The sequence below is a fragment of the Rhinolophus sinicus genome, chromosome 15 (genome assembly GCF_057876585.1).
Source record: "Rhinolophus sinicus isolate RSI-liver-muscle chromosome 15, RSI-T2T, whole genome shotgun sequence".
Taxonomy (NCBI): domain Eukaryota; kingdom Metazoa; phylum Chordata; class Mammalia; order Chiroptera; family Rhinolophidae; genus Rhinolophus; species Rhinolophus sinicus.
This window is the reverse complement of record NC_142515.1, coordinates 14,794,324-14,821,497: the sequence shown is the minus strand read 5'-3', so window position 1 is coordinate 14,821,497 and position 27,174 is coordinate 14,794,324. Positions and strand designations below refer to the sequence as shown.

At 44.5% G+C, this 27,174-nt stretch overlaps 1 protein-coding gene across 4 annotated transcripts in view; it reads left to right on the top strand.

Annotated features, from left to right (window-relative positions):
• The window catches only part of VTI1A (vesicle transport through interaction with t-SNAREs 1A), a 323,958-nt gene extending 297,016 nt beyond the window's left edge, over positions 1–26,942 (top strand). For 3 of the 4 annotated variants that reach the window (XM_019725148.3, XM_074339066.2, XM_019725145.3), the window contains one exon: positions 25,054–26,942. Coding sequence is in view for 2 of the 4 variants with exons in the window: in XM_074339066.2 (XP_074195167.1) it covers positions 25,054–25,147 (94 nt within the window). In the remaining 2 variants the exon portion in view is untranslated. The remainder of the gene's footprint in view (positions 1–25,053) is intronic. The other variant, XM_019725147.3, reaches the window with a different exon arrangement.
• The last annotated feature ends 232 nt before the right edge of the window (positions 26,943–27,174 follow it).

Genomic DNA, 27,174 nt, shown 5'->3' with positions numbered 1-27,174 from the left:
CGGCCCCTCTTGGCCTTGGATTTTCAGTCTTTTCCTTGTTCTCCACTGTAACCTTATGCAGAAAAAAGACCTCTGCAACCCGGAATATAAGCACAGTCAGTGATGTTTTCCCACAGATGCCAACTGTGGCTAAGCAAGGCCCAGGAGTGGTGAGGAGGGGCCGGGAAGGGGGGGTGACGACAGAGGCCCACATGCAAAGATGAGAACGAGGGGCTCACCAGGGGCTCCACATTCCTTCCCAGGGGCAGCCACTTTCCTAGCAGGCTCTGTCACCAGAATGACTGTGCAGGCAGATGAAGAGAAGCCCCTCCCCAACAAAGGCAGCTCCAGGGTTTATAAACCCCATTTCAAAGCCATACAAGGGGATGGTTATAGAAATCATACCAGCCCTGTAGTTTTATAGCGGCCACCACATTCTAATCACTTCATAGCATTTATCTCATTGAGTCCTTACTATGACCCTATAAGATAGGTATTGTTGTTATCCTGAGGCTCAGAGGGGTAAGGACTTTGCCCCAGGTCACACAGCTAAAGAGTGGCAGAGAGCCAGGACCAAACCCAGGCAGTCGGGCTCCACAGCCCAAATCCTTAGCCTCCAACTATGCCATTTTCCATTATTTGAAGGTTGCCTATTCTTGTCTTTTAGCATAACCTGATCCAAGTTTTTCTGCCTTGTCACATTCTCTTCCCCTTAGTAATATTTTAGCAATGGCTATAAGATTTTATTGTAAGTTACTAACTTCAGATAATTCACTGTTTTCTTGAACTGTTTTGCCTGTAACGTACCATAGGAGTTCCTACCACAGTGTACCTGTACAATTTTGATAGCTGGGGCAAACAGACAACCTGACCTAATCATTAAGTATGATGGTAGCTGCAGGTTTTTCATAGATGCCCTTTATCAGGTTGAGGAAGTTCCTTTTTATTCCAAGTTTGCAGACAGTTTCTATCATGAACAAGTGTTGGATTTTGCCATAAGTTTTTTCTGTCTCATAAGATGATCATGTGAGTTTTGTCCTTTCTTCCATTAACGCAGTGTATTACATTAATTGATTTTCCTATGTTAAACCCACCTTGCATTACTGGGGTAAATCCCACTTGGTCATGGTGTTTACTCCTTTGCTATGTGGCTGGATTTGGTTTGTTAATATTTGTAAACGATTTTGGTGTCTTATGTTCATGATGGGTATTTCTTGTGATGTCTTTGTTTAGCTTTTGTATCAGGGTAACACTGGCCTCATAGAATGAGTTGGGAAGTATGTCTTCTTTATTCTCTAAAAGAGTCTGTGTAGGATCAGTACTGTTTCTTTAAATACGGCAAGTTCATTCAACCTTGTTTCATGATAAAATTGATGAGATGCCGAAGGAACTTAAATCTTGATGATATCAGTTAGCCTGTGGTGGAATTGGTTGTTATATGTCCTTTTACTTAAAGTTCCAGAACTTATTGACAATTGTTAAATAAGGACTTACCATGTGGGATGGAATTCATTATTTTAGCCATTGGTACTGGGCTTTTGTTTGTGGGAAGATTTTAAATTACTCATCCAATTTATTTACTTATTATAGGTCTAGTCAGCTTTTCTCTGTTTTCATAAGTCAGTTTTGATAATGCATATAATTCTAGGAATTTCTCCATTTCAACTAAATTCTCTAATTTTGGGGGGCTACAGGTGTTCAGAATATTCCCTTATAATCCTTTTCATTTTCGTTAAGTCAGTAGTGATGTTCCACTTTCATTCTTGACTGGTGATTTTGTCTTCTTCCTTTTTTTCTTGGTCATCCATTTTGTTGATCTTTTCAAAGAGCCAACTTTTGGCTTCATTAATTTTCTCTGGTTTTTTCTGTTTCCTATCAATTGATTTCTGCTCTAACCCTTATTCCTTTTTTTCTTGCTTGTGTTGGCTTAAGTTGCTCTTTTTCTAATTTCTTAATATGGTAGCTTAGATTATTGATTTGAAAGATTTCTTTTTTTCCTAATTGGGCAACTAAATTTCCCTCTAAGTTCTACTTTAGTTGCCTCCACAAATATTGATAGTTATGGTTTCATTTTCATTCATTCAAAACATTTTCTAATTCCCATTATAAGTTTTTATTTGACTCATGGGTTTGCTTTAAGAGTGTTACTTAATTTTCTAATATTTGGGGATTTCCCGAATTACTTTCTTTTGTTATTGATTTCTAATGTAGTCCTGTTGTGATTAGAGAACATACTTTTTATGATTTCAGGTCTTTTCAATTTATTGAAACTTGTTTTATGGCCCATATGTGGTCTATGCTGGGGAATATTCCATGTGCTTTTGAAAAGAATGTGCTGTGATTAAGTAGAATGTTCTATAAATGTTACTTAGGTGAAGTTGGCTGATAGTGTTGAAGTCTTCTATATCTTTGCTGATTTTCTGTCTAATAATTCTATCAGTTTTTTGAAGGTGGAGTATTGAAATCTCCAATGTAATTATTGAACTTTCTATTTCTCCTTTCATCTGTCAGTTTTGATTTAATGTATTTCACGATTTGGTTCTTAAGTGTGTGTATATGTATAAATGCCATATCTTCATGATGCATTGGCCCTTGTTTCTGAAGTATCCCTCTTTGTCTCTGGTACTATTTCTTGTCCTACAGTCTATTTGTCTGATATTAATATAGACACTCCAGTTCGCTTATGGTTATTGTTTGCATGGTATATGTATTTCCATCTTTTAACTTTCAACCGATACGTGCTTTTGAATCTAAAGTATGTTTCTTATAGACAGCATAAAGTTGGCTCTTTTTTATCCCATCTGACAATCTGCTGTTTGATTGGAGCATTTGGTCCAGTAACATTGCTATGATTTTTTATTTTGTTGGATTTATGTCTGTCATTTTGCTATTTGTTTTCTATATTCCTCATGTGTTTTCTCTTTCTCTGTTTCTCCTTTTCTACTTTTTTTAGAACAGATAGATATTTTTAGTATACGATTTTAATTCATCTGCTGATTTTTTAATCTACATTGGTGTTGGTATTTTCCTAGTCTTTGCTCTAGAAATAGCAGTATATATCCTAAATTTTCACAATCTATTTCAGCTTATATTGACTTAATTCTAATAAAACAACTTTATTCCAATATAGTCTTCTTCCCTCTTCCTTTGCACTATGATTGTCATATCTATATATGTCATAAACTCAACAATGTTGAATTATTATTATTGCTTTTGCAAACTTTATGCTTTTTAAAGAAATTAAGGAAATCAAAGAGAAAATATAGATACAGTTTTTCTATTTACCATTTCCAGTGTTCTTAATTTCTTTCTGTAGATTTGACTTACCATCTGATGTCATTTCCTTTCAGCCTGAAGGACTTCATTTAGTATGTCTTGTAAGGCAAGTCTGCTAACAAAAAAATGTTTTCTCATTCTTTGCTTATCTAGAAATATATTTATGTTGCCTTTATTTTTGATGGATAGTATTGCTAGATAGAGAATTCTTGTAGACAGATTACCCCCACCCCTACCCTTTTCATCACTTTGAATATCTCATTCCATTGTCTTCTCCGTCCATTGTTTCTGATGAGAAGTCAGCCATTATTCATACTGTTGTTTGCCTGTACATAATGAGTTGTTTTTGTCTTAACTGCTTTTGAAATTTTCTCTTTCTGTCATTATTTCTTCAAAGATAATTTTCTGCCACTTTCTCCCTTCTCCTTCTAGGACTCCCATTACTGTTATGCTTGTTATTGTCATATTGGTCTCTAAGGCTCTGCTCATTTTTCTTCAATCTTTTTTTCTTGGTCTTCAGATTGGATAATTTCTATTGACAAATGTTCAAGTTCAGTGATTCCTCTTCAGTTCATCTATTGTATTTTTCTTCAACTTCTAGAATTTTTTATAGTCCCTCGTTTTCTTTCGAGATTCCCTATTTGTTGAGGCACTGCCATCATAATTTCTTTCAATTCTTTAAGCATAGTTTCCTTTAATTCTTTGAATGTATTTATAATAGCTCCTTTGAAGTCTCCTAAGTCCAACATCAGAACCACTCAGAATCAGTTTCTACTGTTTTTCTTCCTCTGATTATAGACCACATTTTTTCTTTTATTTTTTGACATACCATATTTTTTGTTGAAAATTAGACATTTTAGATGATATATCGTAACACCTCAGCGTTCTGATATTTTTCAGAAGCTTGCCTGAACATAATCTGCAGGTTTTATCTCCCCTGCAGTCTGCTCAGTTGTTGGTTTTTTGTTTTTTGTTTAATTCTTATTTTTATGTGATGAGCTTGGCTTCCTAGGGGTTTCCCTTCTATGTGCATAGCTTAGTGGATAGCCAATGATTGAGCAGAGATTATGCTCAAAAATCTTGAACACATAAGGTTTCCATCCTCTCCCAAGTGATGGGTATGTGTGTTGAGGAGCATATTCAAAGTTCAGCCAGTTCTCAAGCTCGCCTTGACTTTGATTTTTACTGGGGTCTCTCAGGTCTCCCCAGCACATGCACATACTTTGTCAATCAAGAAGAGATGTGCAGAGAGCTCTCCTGGCACTTTGATGGCTCTCTCATTTCTAGTATCCCCCTATCACGTTTTTGGTTCATCCCGCTGGGACTACAACCTGGCAGAACTGTGGATTTTCCCCCATTCGTTTCCCTATCGAATTTGCTCCTTTTACTGACAATGACACTGGGCATGGGTTTTGCCCTCTGCTCCAAATCAAGTAAGCCTTCTCTGGCAGCCCTGCCCTGGTAAAACCATCATTCTAGCCAATTAAGCTAGGGGGTAAGGTGGGGATGTTCTTACCTGAAGTTCTGCCAGCTTTCTATGAATAAACACTTCTCAATTCATTTTTTGCTTTTGGTCATTATCCAGAGCCCTGAAAGGATTGTTTTAACAATTGTTCAGTTTTATACTTGTTGTGGAGCGAGTAAATTTGCCAACCTCTTTGCTCATAGCTGGAAGACCCCTGGTAGAATGATTTTGCTTTGCTAGTCTATACAAAGTGTTTATACACAGTATTTAGGATGTGGTTGTAATAAAAGATCTCATCCTTGACTCCTTGTGGATTTTGGCCCCTCATTTCCCAGAATGCCAAGCCCTCTTCCTCAAAGAGCTTTCAGTGCCTAGGTTTCCAGGGATGGGTAATGAACAGCTCCAGGAGCTTTCATCCACTTCTTCCACCACTGACAGTTTGACTGCCAAAGTCTTATCTTCAAGTGCTTATATCAGCTTCTAATCCAGGACAGCTCTTTGTCCATTAACTGACCCAAAGGCAATAGGTGGGACCTGTTTTTGGCAGAACCATTGAAGAAAAATGGCCTAGTCATCGGTTTGTTTCACTTTCATTTATCTCTGTCATCTGGGAATACAATACAGATAATACCAGGCCCAACAAAAGGTACATTCTGATATTATTTTCAGTTTTTTGTCCAAATAGAGTAGCCTAATCATGAATATCAGAAATACCTACCACAAAAAAATGAGAAGGTTGGGCTCAGTGAAAGGCCAGAGGGGGGTTGCACTGCTTGTTCACTTTCTCTATATCTATTCTTTTTCTAAAAAATAAAAAAGTTTAAACCCCACCACCTACTCATCAGGTGATTGGAGACTATAGTTGTAAAAATATGCTGCAGGCAGAAGTTCTGAAAAACCCCAGAAAGTGTTGAAAACATCTCTAAACAAGGTATTTTTGTCCTGCACCTTTCTTGCTAAAGGTCCCAATAGCTGCCAAGAAAACTAGTGAGAATGTTAGCTGCCAAATAAAAAATTTATGACAGTGTTTGGCAAAGGACTATCTCACTTGCTTGTTTTATACATTTCCACAAGGCACTTGAAGGCAGCATCTTTGCCTTCCTCTCTTCCTTCCCCCAACTTGGGGTATGTTCGTATACCTCACTGATCACTGTTCTCGGTCTGTTCTCTAATAAAAGAGCAAACTCCTATAAAGTAGGATTAAGCAATGTAACTTTTTTCCCCTTCAGTAACTCCTGAAACGTGAGGGAAATGTTTTCAAATATGATGTGTTACAAAGGAAGGGAAAAGAGATGCTGGGTTTGCTTGTTTAGAATAAATACAGTTGTAGGAAAAAGAACAAGAACCTTTCAATTGATGACTGTAGAGTCTGAGTGGCAGAAGGAATCTTCGAAATGCCCCAGTCTTTGCACATCCCCACACCCAGCGCTTTGCAAGAAGGAAATGGGGGCCCAGCGGAGACGGTGTTCCACCTAAGGTCACACAGCCAAGCTCACCTGGGATGAGAGCCTGGCTGTAGCCTCAGCAACACTCTCTATCACCTACTTTGAACCACAGCCCAACATGGTTTTGTGTATTGGGGTTTTCATACACACACACACACACACACACACACACACACACACACACACAGCATGTTTTTTGAACATTAGGATTCTGGGCTATTCTGATTTATGAATATTAAAACATTTCCTTCCCTAAAATTTCTTTTTAAATTTAACACGTTAAACCTGAGTCAAGGTAGGGCTCTTGATACTCCTGAAATGGCACTGCCTGCCCATATCAATTAAGCCTCCTCCTGGCTGTGTCATTAAATGTTTACGTGAGCCGTGAGCCGTTCAAAAGGGTGGGAGGGGAGGAGCCGTCTTTACAAAAAAAAGTTTTCTTGAACCAAGTTTGGATGTTTATAGTAATAACTACATGAGCCGGTGGTGAACACCCTAAAATATTTTGCCTGCCTGTCTGAGAAAGCAAAATTATCTGTCTCGGTCTTTTCAAAACAGTGATCAGATTATGCTTTCAGTTGTTAATTAGTGCTGTTAGCAAGCTTTTCATCATTCTCACTTATTCAGAAGCCTCACTGCACGGTTGTCCCTTGCCTCGCTTCTGTCTGTAGGGGCATCTGTTGTCACTGTCGCACTCGCGGTGAAGTCGGAGCACAGAGCCGAGCTGCGGCGGCCTTTTGCCGTGGCTGTGTTGGGGGAAGCGCGTGTTACTTGATATAAAGTACTGCGGACAGACCAGGAGTAAGCGGATTATTTCAGACAGCGTTTGGAGGCAACTGGAGGAAGATTAGCTCAACATGAGGCAGATACCATAAGCAAATTAGAAAACCTCCCCAATTAGTACAAGAAACCCGGACTCGTGCCGTTTGTGATCTTCTGCTGAAAGGCAATGTGTGGATGTTACGGGCTCCAGTCTTGATTTAAGTTGAAATGTTGGCATTTCCTATCAGTGCCTGTTAGCATCGGAGGCTGTGTACTGGCCTAATAAAGGAAGTAAATCCCCGTTCTCCGCGCCTGCCAAGTAGTCTTCCTTCCGAGGTCCTATACGTTGGGGAATGTTTTATTTGGCCCTGGAATGATCTCTAGGGCATATTATAATATTTCTATACTGGGAATATCTGACATGACTCCAGTGTCCTACAGTTAATCTCTCTTTTGTTTGTTTGCCTCACGGAACGTGTATCATACTGAAGTCATAAAAATGGAGTGTGCAAAATGCCAGATGCTACAAATGCAATTAGATCCTTAGAAATAGCTTCCTTGGTGGCGCTGCTGGAAATCTGAACTGAGCCTTGGTTTTCCAAACGGGGTGGCACTGTTCTGCTAAGCGACTGATTGTGTGCTCCAACAGCTAAGCACAGGTCCCCTTCTGAGGCCACCATGCAAATGACCAGGTCATTCTAGAAATCAGACCAGGCACTCTTGTCCTTCCAACGTCACAGCAGTCCCAGATGTGCTGTGTAGTCACCTGCTTCTTGGTCTCTGATGATTTGCAATCAAGTTGTGTGTGGCAAAAGCCCTCAGCTGACTGAGCCCAACTCGTGTAAAGAAAACGGGAGTGTCCACACGCCTCGTTTTAAGATCTGAAATGCATTTCAGATAAACTTTTATCTCACCAAAATTCAAACAACCACAGAGCTCAGAATTTATTTTGTAATCTTATGCAAGGAAGATGGTGATGTTTTTGCACATCTGCATGGAGGCGGAATTTTTTTTTTAAATTTCAAAATAGTGCATATTCTTTACCAAGAAAATTTGAAAAGTGTGGTGATTCATAGATTTATTTTAAAAATCACCATGATCCCAACACCTAGATGCAATCATCACTATCATTTCAATTATATCTTTCCAATTTTTGCTTTAAGCTCATATACGTATTTTTCTGTTTGCAAAATTAGGATCATAATAATATGCATACTATTTGCAACCTTTGCTTTTTAACTAATACATTATGGTCAAGAAAATTGGTGGTCTTAATGATGACTAGGATAGGACAAGATCTTCTTACACCTCTGAATCATTAAGAACAAATATGTTCAATGTAATTTTAGTATTAATTCTATTTCAGTATATTTTCTCTTTGAAAATTGTCAGTATCCGAATGGTTTTTGTGGCAATTCTCAACTCACCAATGTTAAATGAAGTGTCATCATACCATCACGTTCCTTTGAGCACAACTTTGCATTTTCTGTTTTTACACATGTGATCTAATTTGAACATCACAAGAACCTATAAGGTAGAAAAAAAGAATAGATGTTGTTATCCTTGAATTTATTCATAAATGTAAAGTGAGCTAGAATGGAAGATGCCCCATGGTGCCAACCATTACTCTTTCCACCACGTATATCTTGTGATGTTTGATACAGGACCTGATTGGCTACATTTCCTTCAAATCTTTTTTTTTTTTCCTGTGTAAATGCTTGCCATTTGTCTTTTTGACATGTCAACTTGTGTCTTGAACTAATGAAAGAAATACAGGTGGTAATTAAGTTGTGTGTTTTAGAGAGTGTGTTCTGCATGCCACCAGCCTCTGCACTTGCTTCTAGATTATAAGTGAGATGCCCCATTTGACGCTTACTTCCGCTGGCAGGAAGTCAAAATAGAGGGTCAGTTGGGTGGTCATGGCAGAGGCCGATGAGGATGTCTCAAGAACCTAAGGTATCTGAATGCACTGATGAGTCCGTAATCCACTGATCCTATAGCCTTAGAGCAAATTATGTAAAACCCAGCCCACCCATACACAAAACCGGCTTCTCTGGCATACAAAGAGGGTCTGGACAAGACTTCAGCAGAGGCCACTGCCGGCTTTGTTGTCACCCAGGGTTGGGCAACTCAGAATTATGTTACTCGAGTATCTTCAACCTCTGGGAGAAAAAACTTTTTCCTAGACCCTTAAAAGATGGTCTGTTCAGGCTGAAAGGAAAATTCCTACAGCCAAGCATCTCCTGTCAGCTAATTTGATAGTTTTCTATCAAGTAAACCATTAGTGAATACATTGATTCTTTTTTTGTTTTCCTTTTTTACGGTTCTGCCTTGGCTATTCCCAAGATTTCTCTGAACCAGTTGGGCAAAATTTATTTTTATTAGTTTCACTGGCCTTGTGGAAAATTATCTCATGAACTGGTTTTTATAGGAAGACTCAAAGCACAGCACAGGGTAAAAAATAAGCCTATAGCAGTCAAAACTGTTGTCTGAAATGTCTTCAGACTCGAAGGCTGAATTTATTGCACAAAACAAGTGCTAGCCAGGCGGAGGTGTGCAGTCCTGCTCATTATCACTGGAGAGGGGAACCAAAAAGCTGAGTAAAAAATTAAATTTTAATAATGCCAGTGATATTTTCTAAATCTTTCCTGACAGAAAGATTCTCATTATTTTTATCTGTCTCCGAGTAGGTTCTTTTAGTGCCATCTCAGAAATGGCCTCAGCTATGATTGTTTTCCAGGCTTTAAGGCATCTGAGAAACCAAATATATACAGAGAGAAATATGCTTTAGATTGTTCAGGGAAAGGGGCTGTGCCCGTGGTAACGTTTTGGCTAACGTATCTGCAGCCAACATTTGCTGGGAACGCCTTCAGCTTTCACAAAAGAGATCCATGTTGTTAAGAAAATTGCTGTAAATCTCCCGAACAAAGGGGACCCACGATTCACTGCACTCAGCTATGGGCGGGGACCCAGGGACCCCAAGTCCCAAGTTTGGGTTCATTCTGGAAATCACCCTGTGCTGGCCATGAAAGGAGAGTCGAGAAAAAATGGAAATATGCTATTGTTTTGGTGAACGTGCAAACTCGCCTTCCAAGAAACACAAAGTACAGAATTGTTTGGGGATATGTGAAAAAATAAAGCCAGAATCATTAAAGTAGCCACGCCAGGAAGATGTGAATTCTTTTTCTCTTCTTAGTTCTTCAGTGCCTGTGTATAAACCTATGTTGGTCCCAAAAGGATTTGTAGCAATGTACCGAAGTACAGACAAAACAATAGATTTTCTACATATGAAATGAAGTCAGGAGTGAGGCTAGTGCACAAACTGTAGACCAGCCTATCCGTTGGTGAGATGTGGACCACAGATTGCTCTCTAGGCTTTCTGGCAGCCGACTTGAAGAGGAAGATGGTTTCAGTGACACGAGTCAATATCCATAAGATAAAAACACAGCTCTTTCCCCTACCCAATGGCAGAGAACGCCTCCCCATGGGACGTCATTGTAGGGACACCTTCTGGGCACGGTAATAAACAATCTGTTCAGGAGCATGCCTACAGGAAATACAAGTTCCACAGGGCTGTCGCTTCCTGTCCCTCTGTGGAAGCTGGTGGCATCGTGCCCAGCACGACTGAGAGTGCATGTGCAAACCTACACTGTACAGGGTGGATGCCAGGCTCCAGTGCTCCAGGGGGAAAGGAGTGTCTCCAGGAGAGATGCTCTCCATTCATTAGGCTTTTCGATCATCACTGCTTTTCAGCTGGACGTCTGACGTGTGTTCAGCAGGGGACTTTGAGGTTGTCGTCTCTGGCAAGGACCTGGAGTGACACCACCTTATGTTGTAATTAGGTGTCTTCGTGTTGTTTGGTAGCCAGTCAGGGGTTGGAGTTCACCATCCGCTTGTGAAAATTAAGGCCAGGCAGCTTGAGGGCAGTACCTCCAAAGAATGACTGGAAAGGGTGTATCCTTTGTCTTTTGCCTCAGTGCCCATCAAGAGCCCTCATAACTTAGGGTTGGCTTTTCTATTTATTGCAGCGAAATAAAGGACCTGAGAAAGTGTTCAAAGGCCACTCTACTCCATTTATTGTCTTTATTTTTATCAAGTCCACAGCCATCGTCCTCAGTGTCCATCCTCAGGGTTACTTGGGTCACATATATTTACCCCCATTTTAGAAATGGAGGAACTGAGGCACATTGTCTTGTTTGTCACAAGCTCACTCAACAGACTGGGAGTAGAGGCAATCCTGCAAACCTCTGTTTGCCACTCACCCTCCAACAGAGACCCCACGGTTTCTCATCGCAGGCTTCCTGGCTTATAAGACGTTGCATATAAGATGCACACCATCCTCCTTGAGCGTTGCCAGCCAGGCTGTGAAGGTCACGGGGGCTGCAGACATGCATATAGGCCTGACCTCTGCCTGTGCTTTTTATCACCTGTGAGAGCTCCGACAGGCACACCCGCTGCTTTGTGGCTTCTGTTGACCTCTCCCTGGCCTTTGACTCCGTGGTTAGGAATCAGTTAAGGGCTAAGGTGGATGTGCTCAGCGTGGGCCCTGGTTATTGATGCTCGTGCCAGGGCTGAACTTCAGACTTCTGCAGGGTCAGGAGGTCTGGGCTCTTCCCACCTCCGAGGGAATCTCCAGTGAAACAGGCCAGGGATGCACTCATCCACCCACCCCCTTCCTTTCCATTTGTTCCTTAATAACTAGTCAGAGGTCACAGACTGAGGACCCACGGGCCCACTCAGCCCCACTGACGGATGTGCTTGGTTTGGCCGCCCACTGTTTTGGAAAACTTTTACTTAGTTGCCAATATTGAAAACTTGGGAGTTTGCAGTGAAAGAACAGTTTCTGGCTTCTCTTGGCAAATCAGAGGATGAGGCCACACTGAGCCCTCTTTGAGTCCCAGCAGTAGTCAGGAGAAGCCCTCCCACCCCCCAATTTAGAAAAAGAGCCAGCACTCTCCATTCTCCCAATCCCCTCTCCTGATGCCTGCAGCCCTCAGACCAGACATCCCGCCCCCTCTTGGCAGGACCTCCTTCCTTAGTTAGAGAGAAGAATAGGTGACGGGGCTTCACCTGCACAAACCTGGGGATCCTGCTATCTGATCATCACCCCGCCCCACCCTCCTCCCACCCAAAGAATTATGAGTCAACCATTGTGCTTATCGTTAATAGGCCTTCAGAGGAAGCCTTCTTAACCTGGCCTTCACCTGCTCCCAAATGACTAATGCTGCTTTGGGGTATATAAAATCCGTTTAAGGTAAAAGATTGTGAAAGAGGTATCGTAAGTTTGAGCCAAACTCTGCTGGGTGGCTCATGTGCTCTCAAACCAGGAGAACAGGGCAGCCCAGGGCTTAGCATCAGCGGAAAGCCCATCCACCTGGACTGGGGGATAAAGGGAGGGTAGTGTGTCCGGGGTCCAGGACCAGGGTCACCTGATGGAAGGAAGCATGGAGGGCCTGGTGGCAACCACAGTGTAGAAGAGCTGCTGGAACAGCAGAGAAAGAAAAGGAGGAGCACCCTGGCCTCTCTGCCTGCCACCCCCGGCCCCCGCTGCACATTCCATGCCCTGCAGGAAGGCAGCCGACGGGTGGGCTGGCGTGGCAGCGGGCGTCAGCCCCTCTGTGGTGCAGAGCAAAGCGAGGATGGGATAGAGAAGGGTCTGAGGAGAAGCCAGCCCAGGACCGGCTCAGTGGGGATACGAGTTAAAGCAGATCCCACGCAGTTTGCCATGGAACCAAAGCAGAATGAGAGAGAGAAGTTGTGACGTTAAGGTCTATAAAATGTCGCCACATCCCTCAAGCGTTGGCAGAGATGCAGCTGGCTGACAAACCTCTGCCAAAATGTTTCATTCCCCCTGGCATCAGGAAAGAAAAAAAGATAAAAAATCCATGACTATTAGGAGATAAGTATCTGATGTCAGGTCTTGCAGGAAATAATGTCAAAGCCCATCACAAAAGCCGAGGCAGCCGTGTCTCCACCAGTGTGACATCCGGCCATGATCCAGAAGAGGCACCTAGACTGGAACTACCAGAGCTGGAAACGAAAGGGCAGCCCCCACCTTCCTGGGTGCTTGAGTAGCTGATGAAAATGGAGTGTCTAGGAAATGGCTCAGCCTGGACCCCACAAGGCAAGCTAATCAGGGCCATCATTGGGATGGGGCCTGAAAGGATCTGAGGGACCTGCAGGTTTCCCAGGCCAGGGCCCCTGAAGCAGGAGGCTGTCAGTTCGGGGTGGGGAACAAGAGGAGTTTCAGGGCTCACTGTGGGGAGATTGGAGGTAGTTACAATGTGAGTGGAGTAGCAATCGTTGTTATAGTTATACCCGGCACGGTTACTGTCGCCAAACACTGATCGGAGCACTTTGTGTTGAATTAACTCATATATTTATTAACTTAATTCATTGAGCAAGGCACTGCTGTTATTAGGCCCATGATTCTGATGAGGACGGCAAAGCATTGGTTCTTTGGCGCTTTCAGATTCCTTGGATTAGCCCTTTTCTTTTTCTTTTTTAGATAGAGGACTAAAGCAGGTTTGTTCACTTCTTATTTTGCCAAGTAAGAGAGTGATTTCCAAGGAACGAGTCCATTTCCAATATCCAAGTAAGGACATTGGGAAATCACACTGCCGTCAGTCCACAAAATCAAGAATGCATTCACACTAAAAGAGTCCAGAGGACACACTCTCAGAGAAGTAGTGAAGTAACTTGCCCAAGGCTGCACGACTGGTGTGCAGCAGATCCTGGATTCGAATCCAGGAAGTTTGGCTCCAAAAATGACGGTAGCTGACCAGCTTCTGCCCAAATGTAGTTCACAGCTTCTCTGGAGGGTGAAGAGAGAGAGGGGCCCTTAGCCGGGGGGTGGCTAGTTCAGGAGGGCAGTAGGGTTGCTTCATATTATAGAGGCAGGACCCAGTGGGAACAGGGACCTCCCTCAGGGCACCCAGCAGGAGGTAAAAGGGGGCAAGAAGCACCTAAATCGGGGGTCGGGAAGGGGGCCATCCTGGCCTGGGCACCAGTGATGATCTGCCTTCCCTGAGAACTTTAGCAGGACCACGTCTGGAGTGGGCCTCGTCTTCTCTCTGGGTGGGCCTGAAACACCACGTCTGGGTCCTAATAAATCAGGGTCACTGTGGAGATTAAATGACACCACAGATGCAGTAAACATCCAAGACCAGAACAAGACACTTTGCCTTTTTAAGATTGTCTAGAAGTTACATCACTACCCATACCCCACCCCTAGAATACTTGGGAGAGATTCCTTTGGAACATTTTATGTGAGGCTAAACTCAAGAACAGAGACCTTTAGTCCTTTTCCAAGATCACACGGTGAGTCTAGCTTGTTCTTCCACCTGATTTTCTTTTCTGTCTATTCCAACAGATGCGTTACATTTAATCTTCAGTGGACCCAGAGTTTTTCTGTAACGTATCCCCTCATCTGTATGATGGGCCACATAGACATAATAAAAAATCGTGTGGTACAAGATCACTGGGCAATGGCAGTCACCAGTGAGCAGCCCCCAGAGGGCAATTGTCATTCTCTCCGTCCCCAAATCTGGTGAGGGGTCACGTGATCATGCATTTACCTAGAAGTTGATGAAATGTGCTACTGGATGAAAATGAGCATTTTCTTACCCATTTCCTGTGTACTTACACTAGGCACTAAGAAGATTTGACTTTGCTTAATTAGTGTTGCATACTTTCAACAAAAATTAACTTGCATATCCAATTACCGTGTCTAAGGAGAAGAATATAAAGAGGTCGAAGACTCGCCCTTCAGACAACACAGGAGAGTCTGCTAGAGAATATAGGACGTACCAGTTAGACAAATAGCCACTTTCTACGTTGCGTGTCCTGCAGGGGTGGAGACGAGGTTGGAGCTGCGGATAACTTCTCTGTAAAAATGGGGATGATAATAGTCGCTGCCTCCTAGGATTGTTGTGAAGGTTCAAGGAAGTATAGAAAATGCCAGAACAGCACCTGGCCCAGAGTAAATGCCCAGTCAGTAGGAGCTGCTGGTGTGGCATCACGTTGGCATCACTGCCGTCACCGGTGTCACTGGCACCATGGGCTCCACGCTGTAGCGGCCCCAGGAGGATTCGCCAGGGAATAGACCTGGGTGGCATGGTTAGGTCCGGGGTTCGTGAACCATTACAATTACCGGATTGGAACTTTTTCTTTCTAAACAGAGGACTGCCTGAGGACTGTCCACTTTTTATTTTGCCAAGTCAGACAGAGTCATTTCAAAGGAGTACATTTCCAATGTCCAAATAAGGACAGTAGGGAAAATACCTGTCATCTATTTAACCATCACTCCATAAACTAAAGGACATGTGAATACTTAAAGCAGGAGAAAGGGCGCAGTGTCAGAGGAAAAGAGTTCTTTGCATTGAGCGATCTTGTTTTCAGGAAAGCACAGCCTTCTCGGCTGGCTCCTCTTTTCTCGCTCCAGCCTCAGCCTGGAGTTTGGGAAGCAGTGTTCTCAGACCTCCACGCCCCGACTCGTTTTACGTAGCAGTGGCACTGGGTCGGGCTCAGTAAGAGGTGGGGACACTGCTAGGTTTTGCGTTGTGTTCCTTGGTTGTGTTGAATGGTCCCTATTTACAGCAGACTTGCCATGTTTTGACTTGCGATTATGCCCAGTCACCACCATGCCACTGGACACTGACGAAAATGAGTATTACAGTGAAACAATCGGCCTGTGGGTCGAAGACCTGGCTGTGCCACCCATGGTTGACCTTAGGTGTTGCCCTTCACCTCTCAGGTCCTCAGGGTCCTCAAATCTGAAATGAGCAATCCAGACTAGGTTGTGGAGATCTTTCCTAGCTCTCGCAGTCAGCAAACCTGGGAGGGATTCAGTATACCTTGCGTTTCTAGAGCATCATTATTTAATTCTCTTCAAGTTCTTTCCAAGCACTTTGATTGAGGCAAGCTGCCGTGATCTTATCTGAAAGCCCAACAGCCCGCAAAGCCACTCTGTAGGCCCCTTGCCATCATCAAGTCCATACTGAAAATGGCAGCGGCCATGGTGCCCAGGCTGAAATTTGATGTACATGTTTGGCAACATAGAATGCAGTGTAACTACTATCACTGATCAAAACCCATCAGACTTATACGTGGGCTCTGACGGGTTCGAGCTGGCTTCCTTCCCAGGCAGGGAAGCGATCACCGAGCCAGCCAATGGATGCCCTGCCTTCACTTTTGATGTTTATGCCACCATCTCAGAGAGAAGGCTCTGCCAGCCGGGGGCAGTGTCACTGTGAGGCCCAGATAGACACCGGCCTGTGGGAACATGAAGCCTGGAGGGCTTGGGGAGGCAGAAGTTTCCAGGACTCCTGCCTCCACCTTCTCCACCAGCCAGTGGAAGTTTCCCAGGCAGTTTCTCGGCCTCTGACAACTTTCCGCTTGCCTCTCACCTTTCCTGAAATGAAGTCTCCTCTCACAGAATTATTTGCTGACTGCACGCATATAAAGGGCTTTACCTTTTCAAAGTGCTTTCTAATCTTTAATGAGCTAATCCTCTTCTCCCTGGGGTGGGTGGTGAGCTGGCTTGTTCTGCTTGGGAAGAAACTGAAACCCAAGTGTCATGGAGTGACTTGCTCCAGGTCACCCCAGGATTGTGGGCACATAACAAATTGTCCTGGCCTTGCCATTACGCTAATTACGGCCTTTGTTGTCAGGCTTCTGTAATTGAGTGCTCATTGTGACACCTATAAGCTCCCATAGGGCAGGGACTCAGGGTTTCCCTTTTCTTCCACGGGACTTGGCCAGACCTGCCATACCAGTCTGTGCAGGGTCCAAGGGCCACCATGTTCTCCAGCAGACAAAGGCCTGCCTTCGATAGCTGTTAGCTTTTAGACCAGGAGTGGGCAAACCACAGATAACAGGCCCAGTTGAGCTCACTGTCTGTTTTTATATGGCCCATGGGATAAAAATGCCTTTTATACTTTTACATGGTTGGGAAAAAAAATCAAAAGAAGAATATTTGTTGACATGTGAAAATTACATGAAGTTCAACTCATAGTGCCTGTGAAGAAAGTTTTATTAGAACACAGCCATGCTCGCTGATTTACGTATTGTCCATAGCTGCTTGTGCACAAGGGTCAAGTTGAGTAGTTGCCACAGGGACCATGTGGTCCACACAGCCTAAAATATTTACTGCTATGGGTTGAATTGTGTTCTCCCCTCCTCTTCCTGTCCCCCAGATTTATGTGTTGAGGTCCTAACCTCCCGGTACCTCAGAGTGTGTGACCTTACTTGAAAATAGGGTCTTTGCAGATATAATTAGTTACCGGAGACATAGTGGTCCCCTAATCCAATAAGACCAGTGTCCTCATTAAGAGAGGAAATTTAGACATAGATGCGCACACAGGGAGAATGCCATGTGAGGATGAGAGCAGAGATCAGGGTGATGCTTCTACAAGCCAAGGAACCTCAAAGGCCAGAAAAGTACCAGAAGCAAGGAGAGAGGCCTGGAACACATTCTCCCGCCAGCCCTCAGAAGGAACCAGATCTGCTGGCCCCTCAATCTCGGACTCCCAGCCTCCAGAGCTGTCAGACAATACATTTCTGTTGTGTAAGCCCCCCAGGGTGTGGTACTTTGTTCTGGCAGCCCTAGCAAACTAATACATTTATTGTCTGGCCCTTCACAGAAAAAGTGTGCTGATCCATAGTAAACTGAGCAGAGACTCGGAAATGGGGCAAAGCTCCTCCGTCCTCACTCAGACCCTGACATAGGTGTGCTGGGACGGACATGCTGCCTCCTGTCTCCTCACTTCCTCACTGGAGAGCGTGCTCATTCTGACACCTATCAAACCTTATTTCTCCTGTGTCCTATTCCCTCAGGGCCCCCTGGATAACTGACTACTCCTGAACTCGTGTCAGTAAATGCAGACTTTTAATGGTGTAATGGTGGGTGATGGCTTAGGAAGTTGGCCCAGAGACAACATCTGGTTTTCTTTCTCTTTTACATGTCTTGTCCCAGAGACGGGAGTCTTGTAGGACATGCCCCCTCAGTTCCCTCATCTCACACGGCTTTGGGCAGCTGCCTGCACTGCTCACGATTGGAACTTCTCATTCTGAAATGAAGAAATCTGTGGTTCCTGAAGATCATGAGCCGCACAGCCGTCAGCAGAGCTTTCACAGAAACATGCTGACGCTGTCCTGTCCTTTGTCCAGCTCCACAGGAATTGTGTGAGGCAGTGATGGGGAAGCAGGTGGACACCTGCAGAATAGGCATCGTGAAGGCCAAGACAAGATGACCAGCCCGTACCTGGTCTGGAACCCAGAACTCCACGTATTTGTATCTGAGGACTGTAGTAACAAAGTACTGTAAACTGGGTGGCCTAAAACAACTGAAAGGTATTCTCTCACACTTCTGGAGGCTCGAAGTCTGAAATCAAGGAGTTGGCAGGGCCGTGCTCTCTCTGAAGCCTCTGGGGAAGGACCCTTCTTTGTCTCTCCCAGCTTTTGGTGGCCACAGGCATTCCTTGGCTTGTGGCAGTGTCACTCTAGTCTGTGCTTCTGACCCCACATGGCCTTCTTCCCTGTGTCTCTCTGTGTCCTCTCTTCTTATAAGGACACCAGTCATTGGATCTAGGGCCCACCCTACATCCAGGATGATTTTGTCTTAAGATCCTTAATGAATTATGTCTGCAAAGACCCTGTTTGCAAAGACTTTCCGAGGTTTCAGGTGGACATGAATTTGTGGGGAGACAACTGTTCAACTCAGTACAATGATTATGGTTGAAAGTCCCAACCAACTCCTGGACCAGGAGCAAGCATGTGACTTAAGCCAGTCTAATGGAGTGAATCTGAGGAGCTTTGCTTGGGATGCTGGGTCATCTGGCTCCTATAACTAGAAATTTTAAATGTGACTCTTCAGGTTTCAGGCACACAGCAGGATCGAGGGGCTGCAATGATGCCTTCAGGAATCTGCCTTTTTTCTCCGTTACTGTGCTCTGTGTTGGCGTCCCTCAGGCAGGTTCCTCTCCTGCCTGGCAATCAGAATGGCCCCCAGTGGCTCCAGGTTCCCTATAGTCAATCCCAGTAAAGAGAAGAACTTTTTCCTTGGTTTTCCAGGAAAAAAGTCCCCAGAAGACTCTGTCTGGCTTGGGTGGCATGCCAATTCCCGAACAAATGGTTATGCAAGGGATAGAGAGCTATAATTAGCTGGGCCTGCCTGAGCCATATGTCCACCGGTGGAATCAGCAAGTGGGGTCAGCCCCCCTTGAATTCCTGGGATGAGGCTGGGGATTCCTCCCAAAGATGCAGGACCTAGAAGACCCTGGGTGGACATAATAGGTGGCATAATAACCACACTACTCTAGCTCGAAGGTAACCGCGCACCCAGCTTTGAAACTAATGCTTCAAATTAAAATTAGTGTTAAACAAATTAATTTTATTGTTTAAAATTAATTTTAAACAAATTAAAATTAGTTGACTGATGACAATAACCATTTCCTCCTACTCCTGTTTTCATTTCTTTCAACTAACATTGAACTGGATATAGAACTTAGAGAGGCTTTCCCTTGGCCCTTGTTTTGGGGAAGTTCCCAGAGAGATGCAGGTATAGGTTCCTTTGCACAGAGTTTATCTCATGCTCTCACGGTTGCTAATTGTCCTGCCAGTTGTCACTGTTCTGTCAGACCCCAAAGGTGGGGCATCATTATTCAGGCCTGGTCAGGCCAGGCAGGAGAGCATGTGCAGGATGGGGCACTGAACCCGTGGAGTGTCGTGCACTCTCCAGCTAATGAATGCAGGCTTATAAAAGGGTTGGACATTGCCGGCATCCTTAATAGGAGGTGGCTGAGAGCTAACTCCTAAAGCTGTGCTTGTCTACAAGCAGCCCTTAGAAACCAGGAAGAACACTAACTACATGAACCGTCAGGGAGCACGTGTGTGGGTAGAAGCTCTCAGTCATGCATTCAGCAAGCTTTCTTTTTTTTTTTAATAAATTTTATTGGGGAATAATGGGGACCAGTGTGTTTCTCCAGGGCCCATGAGCTCCAAGTCGTTGTCCTTCAATCTAGTTGTGGAGGACGCAGCTCAGCTCCAAGTCCAGTCGCCATTTTCAATCTTTACTTGCAGGGGGCGCAGCCCACCATCCCATGCGGGAATTGAACCGGCAACCTTGTGGTTGAGAGCTCGCACTCTGACCAACTGAGCCACCCTGCCACCCTGCTTTGTCTTTTTTTTTTTGAGAATATCAATGCTAAGCTCTGTTTTAGGCACTGGTAATACAAAAGACAGAGGAGATTCAGACTCCAGAAGGTCCACTTTTATTGAAGAAACCTGCACAGAAACAAAATCCTAAAACTGTGTGGTAAGCGTAGTAGTAAGAGAGAGGCACAGGGAAACGTAAGAGCGAGAGAGGGGCGTGGTCAGGAAATTCTTCTCAGAAAAGGTGGGGAAAGTAGATCAAGGACTTGATTTTAGAATCAGGGTAAATCAACCTAAAAATGCTTTTTGGTCACAAATAACAGAAGATGTAACTCAAACTGACTTGAAAAAGAAAGTTAATTTATTTTCTCATATAACTAAAAGTCCAAAGCAAGAGTAGTTTCATATAGAGGTTCCTCATGTCTTCAGGACTGGGGTTCCATTTCTCTGCCATTCTTTCAACTCTGCTGTCCTCCCTGAATCAGTTTCTTTCATAGGCTGGCTTTCCTTATAGAAACAAAATGGCTGCAGCAGATCCAGGCCTAACGTCCACACAGCACACTGTCCAGATGACCCAGCCTTCCAAGCAAAGCTTCTGAGATTCACTCTATTGGACGGGCTTCAGTCACATGGCTGCTCCTGGTCCAGTCACTATCTTAGCCTAAGTCACCGCTCTAACCCTGGGGCTAGGGTGTTTGGAATGATGCTGCCAGAGGTTTGGAATGATGCTGCCAACATATGTCTGTTATACAAGGGAAGCAGAGCGCCCACCTGCACATCATGTGTGATACCAGCATTCATCAGCACACAGGGGCATTGGTTACAGCTGGAGGAAACACCTGAGTCTTTAGTGAGACGTGTCATGATCTCAGCTTTTGAAAACCAAGAGGCAAAAGCCTATTCTTAAAGGAAAGAAGTCCTATCAATCTTTATCATACCTTGGCTTCTGGAATACATTCAACCAGATCCTCACCTGACTTGGCCAGACACTCCATCTTGTTGGAGAAAGGGGATGACAGTATGTCACTCAGGGTAGCTTATGTCATGCTGAGGTAACAAACAACCCCCAAATCTCATTGGCTTAATACAAGTCCACTGTGAGTGCAGGTGAGTCTCCAGGGCAATGGCCCTCCATGTTCTGATTCAGGGATTCAAGTAGAAGGAGTCTCCACCGTCCTGGAACTGTGCTCCTGGGACATACAGTCTCTTAAATCAGAACAGCAAGGGAAGAGCCAGCTGGAGAGTCAAGCACTGGAAGTGAAATGCCTCCACCTGGAAGTGATGCCCAGCACTTTTGCTCACATTTCATTGACTAAAACAAGTCACATGGCCATGCCTAACATCAAGGGACAGGTAAGGTCAGTCTGTGCCTAGAAATAGAGAACTAGTACTGGTGAATGCTGGTAACGCCTGCTACAGTGGAATTCCTGGGCTCCTCAAGCAAAAGCAGAGAACTGTGCCAGGTGCCTTGCCTGCCTATGGCACGTTAACCAGTCTTCTGTGATTCTGGCTGCCACACGCAAGAGCTTGTTTCCAGAGGGGGAGGAGACTGCAATGGAGAGATTAGCTGCTCCCTGGGTCCACGCAGAATCAGTATTTTCAATAGTACTTTAGGAGTTCACCCTCAAAGTAAATGGTTAATTCATCTTGTATCAACAGCACTGTGATTCATAATGTAAACTTGGAGAATCCTTGATGTTTTGGGCCCACATTCCTTTTAATTTGGCTCTGCATTCTTTTAAAGCCACAGTGTGCTCACTTAATAGAATGCAGCATGCAAATGCACAAGTTTTTGCCTGGAGGCAATTTAGCCTGGCTGGTTCAATGGATGTCTTCTTTCAAGTGTATATTCTTTCTTAAATTATTTACTCAGTAAACACACTTTGCATTTTCAAAAGGGAGATTAAGACTGCTTGCTGCATACCTAGTTGAACATAAGTCCACCCCACCCCCTCTTTGCCCAAAGTTAAGAAGGAAGATACTTTGGGCTTCCCCAAAGTTTCTTCTCTGGCTCACTAGCTGGGAACTCTTCTTCCTGTCTGTTTTTCTGATTCTGAACTCTGCATTCTTTCCTGCTTTGCCTACAGCAATACCTGCCAACAGCCCCTGGCTCTGATGGTACTTAGGCTTGTTCACAGATGGGGTCCACCAATGCCAGCCTTTGTTCCCCCCTCTGCAGGCTGGCTCTGACCTGTCCACTAAAGGGCCCAACAGCTCATTCTTCTGGTCCTTAGAGGCACTGTATCTGCCCAGAGCATTTGAGAGCCAAAGCTGGGTTGGTGGCCTGGCCAGAGTCAAGCTTACTCCCCACCCTGTCTGCTCCAACTCTCTCTTTGCCCCTCTGTACCCATCATCCCAAATATCTGCCAGCCTTTGGTTTGAAAGCAAATGCTCTCTCCTGCTGACCACCAGCACACACTTCAGTTCCGCAAGGACCATTCCTTCTCCTAGCTTCAAGGAGAAGACCCAGTAGTGCTCTGGGAAGGCACTGGTATGAAGTTCCATCTTTGGGGGGTTTCCTTTGACTTTTAACTGCAGCCTTTTCTACTCAAACTCCCTGACATCTTTTCTGCAAGTTACATTTTCACAGATCTTCTTTGTCCCTTGAATGGAAGGATGACAATTACAGGGGCTGCGTTCTTTCATTACCATCCTTTGGACAGTTCTATTTGCGTGCCTATGTGTGAGTAACTGTGCCAGACCCTGGGGCTGGAGAGGTGACTATGGACCCACCAAGGAAGGAGTGGGCAGTTCGGTTTGCGACCCAGCGGTGAAGTTACCGTCTTGGATGGGTGTCTACTGAGTGAACTAAAGGTACAAGCTTTTAGGAAAGATCATGTGTGAAGTGCACGCCTCTTTGCATTGAGATGAGGGAAGCCCAATTAGGAAGGCCAGGGAAGAGCTGAAAACTTAGGATTCCTGTGTATTCATTTTTCTAACCATGCCTAGATTGGAAGATTAAACAAGTAACACCCACCGTTAATCCTTTATAAATGAGCATCATGGATGCCTTGGGGCCCTCAGCCTACAAATAAAATGGTTGTCAACCAAGAGACACGCTACCAACGTGTACTTAAGGCAGAATTTTAAAGAGTTTTCATGCTTTTAATCTGTTTCACTGCTGAGTCTCAGTGTGGCTGATTTCCTCTGCAAGTCTGATATGGGTGACTGTGGTAAATAGAGATTGTGACAGTCACTTGGGCAAGCGAGATGTGTAGGGACTGTTCTGGAGCCTTTGGCCCCTTCCAGAGAAAAGGAGGAAAAAATCAATTTGGGTTTTACATCAAGACACCAAGTAACACCGAGCAGTGTTCATAATCAGCCTCATTTTAACAAGCCTTGAAGCCCCGTTCTTCTTTTTGGGGGGACAGAGAATCTTCGTACCTCCTGCGTAAACATGGCCTGTTAAGTGTGAATTAGCTGTCATCGCAGGAGAATTAATGTCGGGGCGCAGCCTTTCTAGTGGGGAAGGGAAGAAATAAACGAGACAGATCTTAGCTGAGCCGGACGTGATGAATGAGGACCGAGCAGACCATTCATCTCCTTCGAGGAAAGTGGACACAGACACTAAAGCAGTTTTGCGGAAGACGTGTCAGCAAATGTGATCATTTTGTAACCTGTCAGGAGGAGAGGGAGCCAGTCCTTCAAGGGGGCCGCGAGGGAGTGGGCCTGTCTGATGTGACCGTCTCCATCCATCCATTTAGGTTTGGGGAAGAAGGGGGTGGGTAAGGACTCCAGCTGAAACCACAAGGCTGTCGTCATCCTTCCAAGAAAGAAACTCATCCAGAAGCTAGAAAAGGTTTGCAAATATTTCTTCTCGAAGATGCAAAGTAGGAGGGTAGAGTCCCTGTGAAACTGGAGGCCTGGCTAGTCCCACCTAGCTCTTCTTATGGATGCCCAGTGCAAGAATCCATGTGTAGACTAAGATGGCAGACCTTTTTCTGCTTGGTATGTGGAGGATGGGTGGGTGGGGTTTGCTGTGGGGTCTTAGCCAGGTGGACAGCCTGCTAACTGCCAACCGCTCCATCTCTATTTCTGTGTGTTTGGTTCTGTGGGGCGAGCATGGGCAAGGCTCTTTGACCCCAGCTCCCTTTGAAAGGCTCAACAAAGCACTCTGCTGTTCGACCTCTTTTCACAGAGTGAGGTAACAAATTATGAAACAACTTCATCAGAAGCTCTCTGCAGGCATCCTGGAGCAGGTGTCTCTGCTCCCATTCTCCTGAGCTTGCAGTTTCCCCGTCAGCATGTGGCAGAACCTGAGCTGAGGGGGTGGGAGTCCCTGGAGAGGAGGGCCCACCGACCAAAGCACGCGAGGCACTCGGGTGCTTTGTATTAGTTCTCATTTCCTCCTTTTTTTTTTTTTTTTTTTTTTGTGCTATGGAGCATATGTAACGTTTCCTCCTGGCGTCACAGAGCGTGAGCCCCGGTGACAGATGACAGTTTCACAGCCTGAGCTTCACGTTTGACACTTGCTTCTTAATCCTGTCCTTTTCTCCCCACGTCTCTTTTACTTTTCCCCAGGTATTTTCGTACAGGTAGGTACCTTACTGACATATGTTTCCTTGGAGTCTTTTACCTGAACAGGAAACACTGCAAAAAAATGAGGCTTGTCTCACATTTTAAATTACAAAGAGAAGCTCACACGGGGCCCTTGATCACTTAAAGATTGCTACGTGGCCCTCTGAACCTGGAACGCCATTTGATTCGCTTTGGCTTCTTCGCAGAAAGCATTTCTCCCGGTGCAGCATGACAATCTCTGTGGAGTCGTTCATTACCTCGTGGATCGTTTGTAGAACCAAAAAGCTGCATGGTCACACACACACACACACACACACACACACACACACCACCCCCGGCCCCTTCCCCGCCACCTCTGAAGCCATAATGTGCTTATCCGACTCGACCTTGGACGATCTGTCAGAATGTACTCTGACAATCTGTGTGAATTTATTTTTTTTCTTTGCTGTCTCCTAGAATCATCCAGAACCGCATCCTGGTCGTCATCCTGGCCGTCATCCTGGTCATCACCATCCTGATGGCGATCACTTTTTCTGTCAGAAGACACTGATGTATCTGCTCTTCCTGATAAACAGCAACAACAGCTTGTTCTGAGTAATTAAGACAAAACGGTCACATGAATCATTCTTTTGCGATGACAGGCCCTGAGTGACCTTCCCTCTCTCACCACTGTTCAGCTGAAGTGCAAAGAGTGTAAAAATATTTTTTATTCCTGTTTGCATGTGGGTTGGTTTTCTTTTCTAGGTTTGTCTTCACCCAGATTTGTTTTTTCTAAGAGAAGGCGAATGTTTATTTACCTTTGGGTAATTTCATCTACTGACCAAAATAGCTTTGGTGACATTCTTCCTTGCCCTGTGGACATGTCAGGGGTCATGGCTTGGGAGAAGGCATGATGAGTCAATCAGGGGGGTTTCTGATGGGCTGGCTGTTTGTCACACACCTCTTGTCACCGAATTGCCCTTCTGTGATGTCTGAGGATAAAAATGCAGAAAAAAGCAGGGGCCAGAGCTAGTGACTGGCTCCAGCAAACCAGTCCTGTTCCCACCCGGGCATAATGAATAGAGTCAACCTGCCTGAGTGCTTTCTTTGTAAAGGTGGGTATTTCATGTCAGTTGTGCAGGAAATTGACTTAGCACTTTCTCTGTTTTTCTATACATTTTTTTTTTTTTTTTCATACCCAAGAATATTTTTGCTGAGCCTGCCCAATATCCACTTTCCACAACTTTGATTACTGGCTACGAGAAATCTTTCCTTACCTTCCAAAAATCCCATACTCCCCAGAATTTGCTGGCAGAGTGAGCCCTGACACCGTACTTAATTGTGACCTCCTCTCCCCTGACCTGTGTAAGCATTCCTGTATCCTTTCGGTTTTAATATTTGCACTGCCACAAGCAGCCTTCATACATGCAAAAGGTCTGACAAGGTTCTCTCCACATCCATTCCAGTATGTAAAGAGAACATGAATATTTCAGGAAGAGCAAGAACATGACTCCGTCAGTGTGAAATTTCAAATGTGATTATAAATATGGTAGAGTCCTATAGGATGATCCACTAGAAATAAACTTTATGGAAAATGTTCACTAACCTCCTTTAAAAGAATAAGGGATTGCAGTGTGTTGCAAAAAGACAGCCTGGGTTTTTTACTCACAAATGTCAGCACAGCCTTCCTGAATTCACTAGGTATTCAAAACCCTAACATGCTTTGTGATGTTCTTTGGTTTCCTTCTGTCCCAGGTAACTGGGAATTGCGTTCAAAATGAGTTCATTTATGATCAGGCTTCCAGTTACCCAAGCTGAGGTCACTTTCCCCCTAGTCATGAAGCAAAATGTGTTTTTCTTTAAGACTTCATAGGCATTTACAGGGCCTGTACTATCTTTTGAATATAATTGGAAGCTTTGAATCCTTGAAAAGCAAACCTGTTCTCTTCATAAAAAATGCTAACCACCTCTGCCCATGGATGGAGCTCACTTGGATGCAACACTAGATTTTTATTTTTTTATTTTTTTTTATCCCCAACTCAGAAGAGAACCATTATGGTTTAAGGCGGAAATGCAGAATGGCAAAATCCACCAGCGAAATCATACTTATCGAAACAGGCCATGGCCTGCGTGTGTTCAGATAAATCATTTAGTATTGTGTAAATAGAGCTGCAGCCTTAACTTCACAGGGCGGTGTGGGATTTTGGCAGCGCGAAGTAGGACCGCGAAGGAGTGGAAGGGCTGCGCTGATGTTCCTGTGGGCGTAAGGGATCCATCACAGCCAGAATCTTTTATTCTGATAACAGAATCCTGTACATGCTAAACACATTGAAGAAACCATTAAAAAGCAAGGAAACAAACAACAAGCCTTCTCATTGTGAGACACTGATGGTGAGCAAGTAGCACCCAGCCTCTGGGGGCTTCCTTCGAAATTGTTGGTCAGAGCTGAAATGCATAGCCAGCTCTCCAGCTACACCTCACGTTTCCAGACTCTTCCTAAGGCCACCTTAGGAAGAGTCTGGTCATGTCGCCTGGCCAGCTCCGAAATATGTCACTAAAACCTTCCATTTGTGTTGCAGTAGATGAAATGAGCAGGAG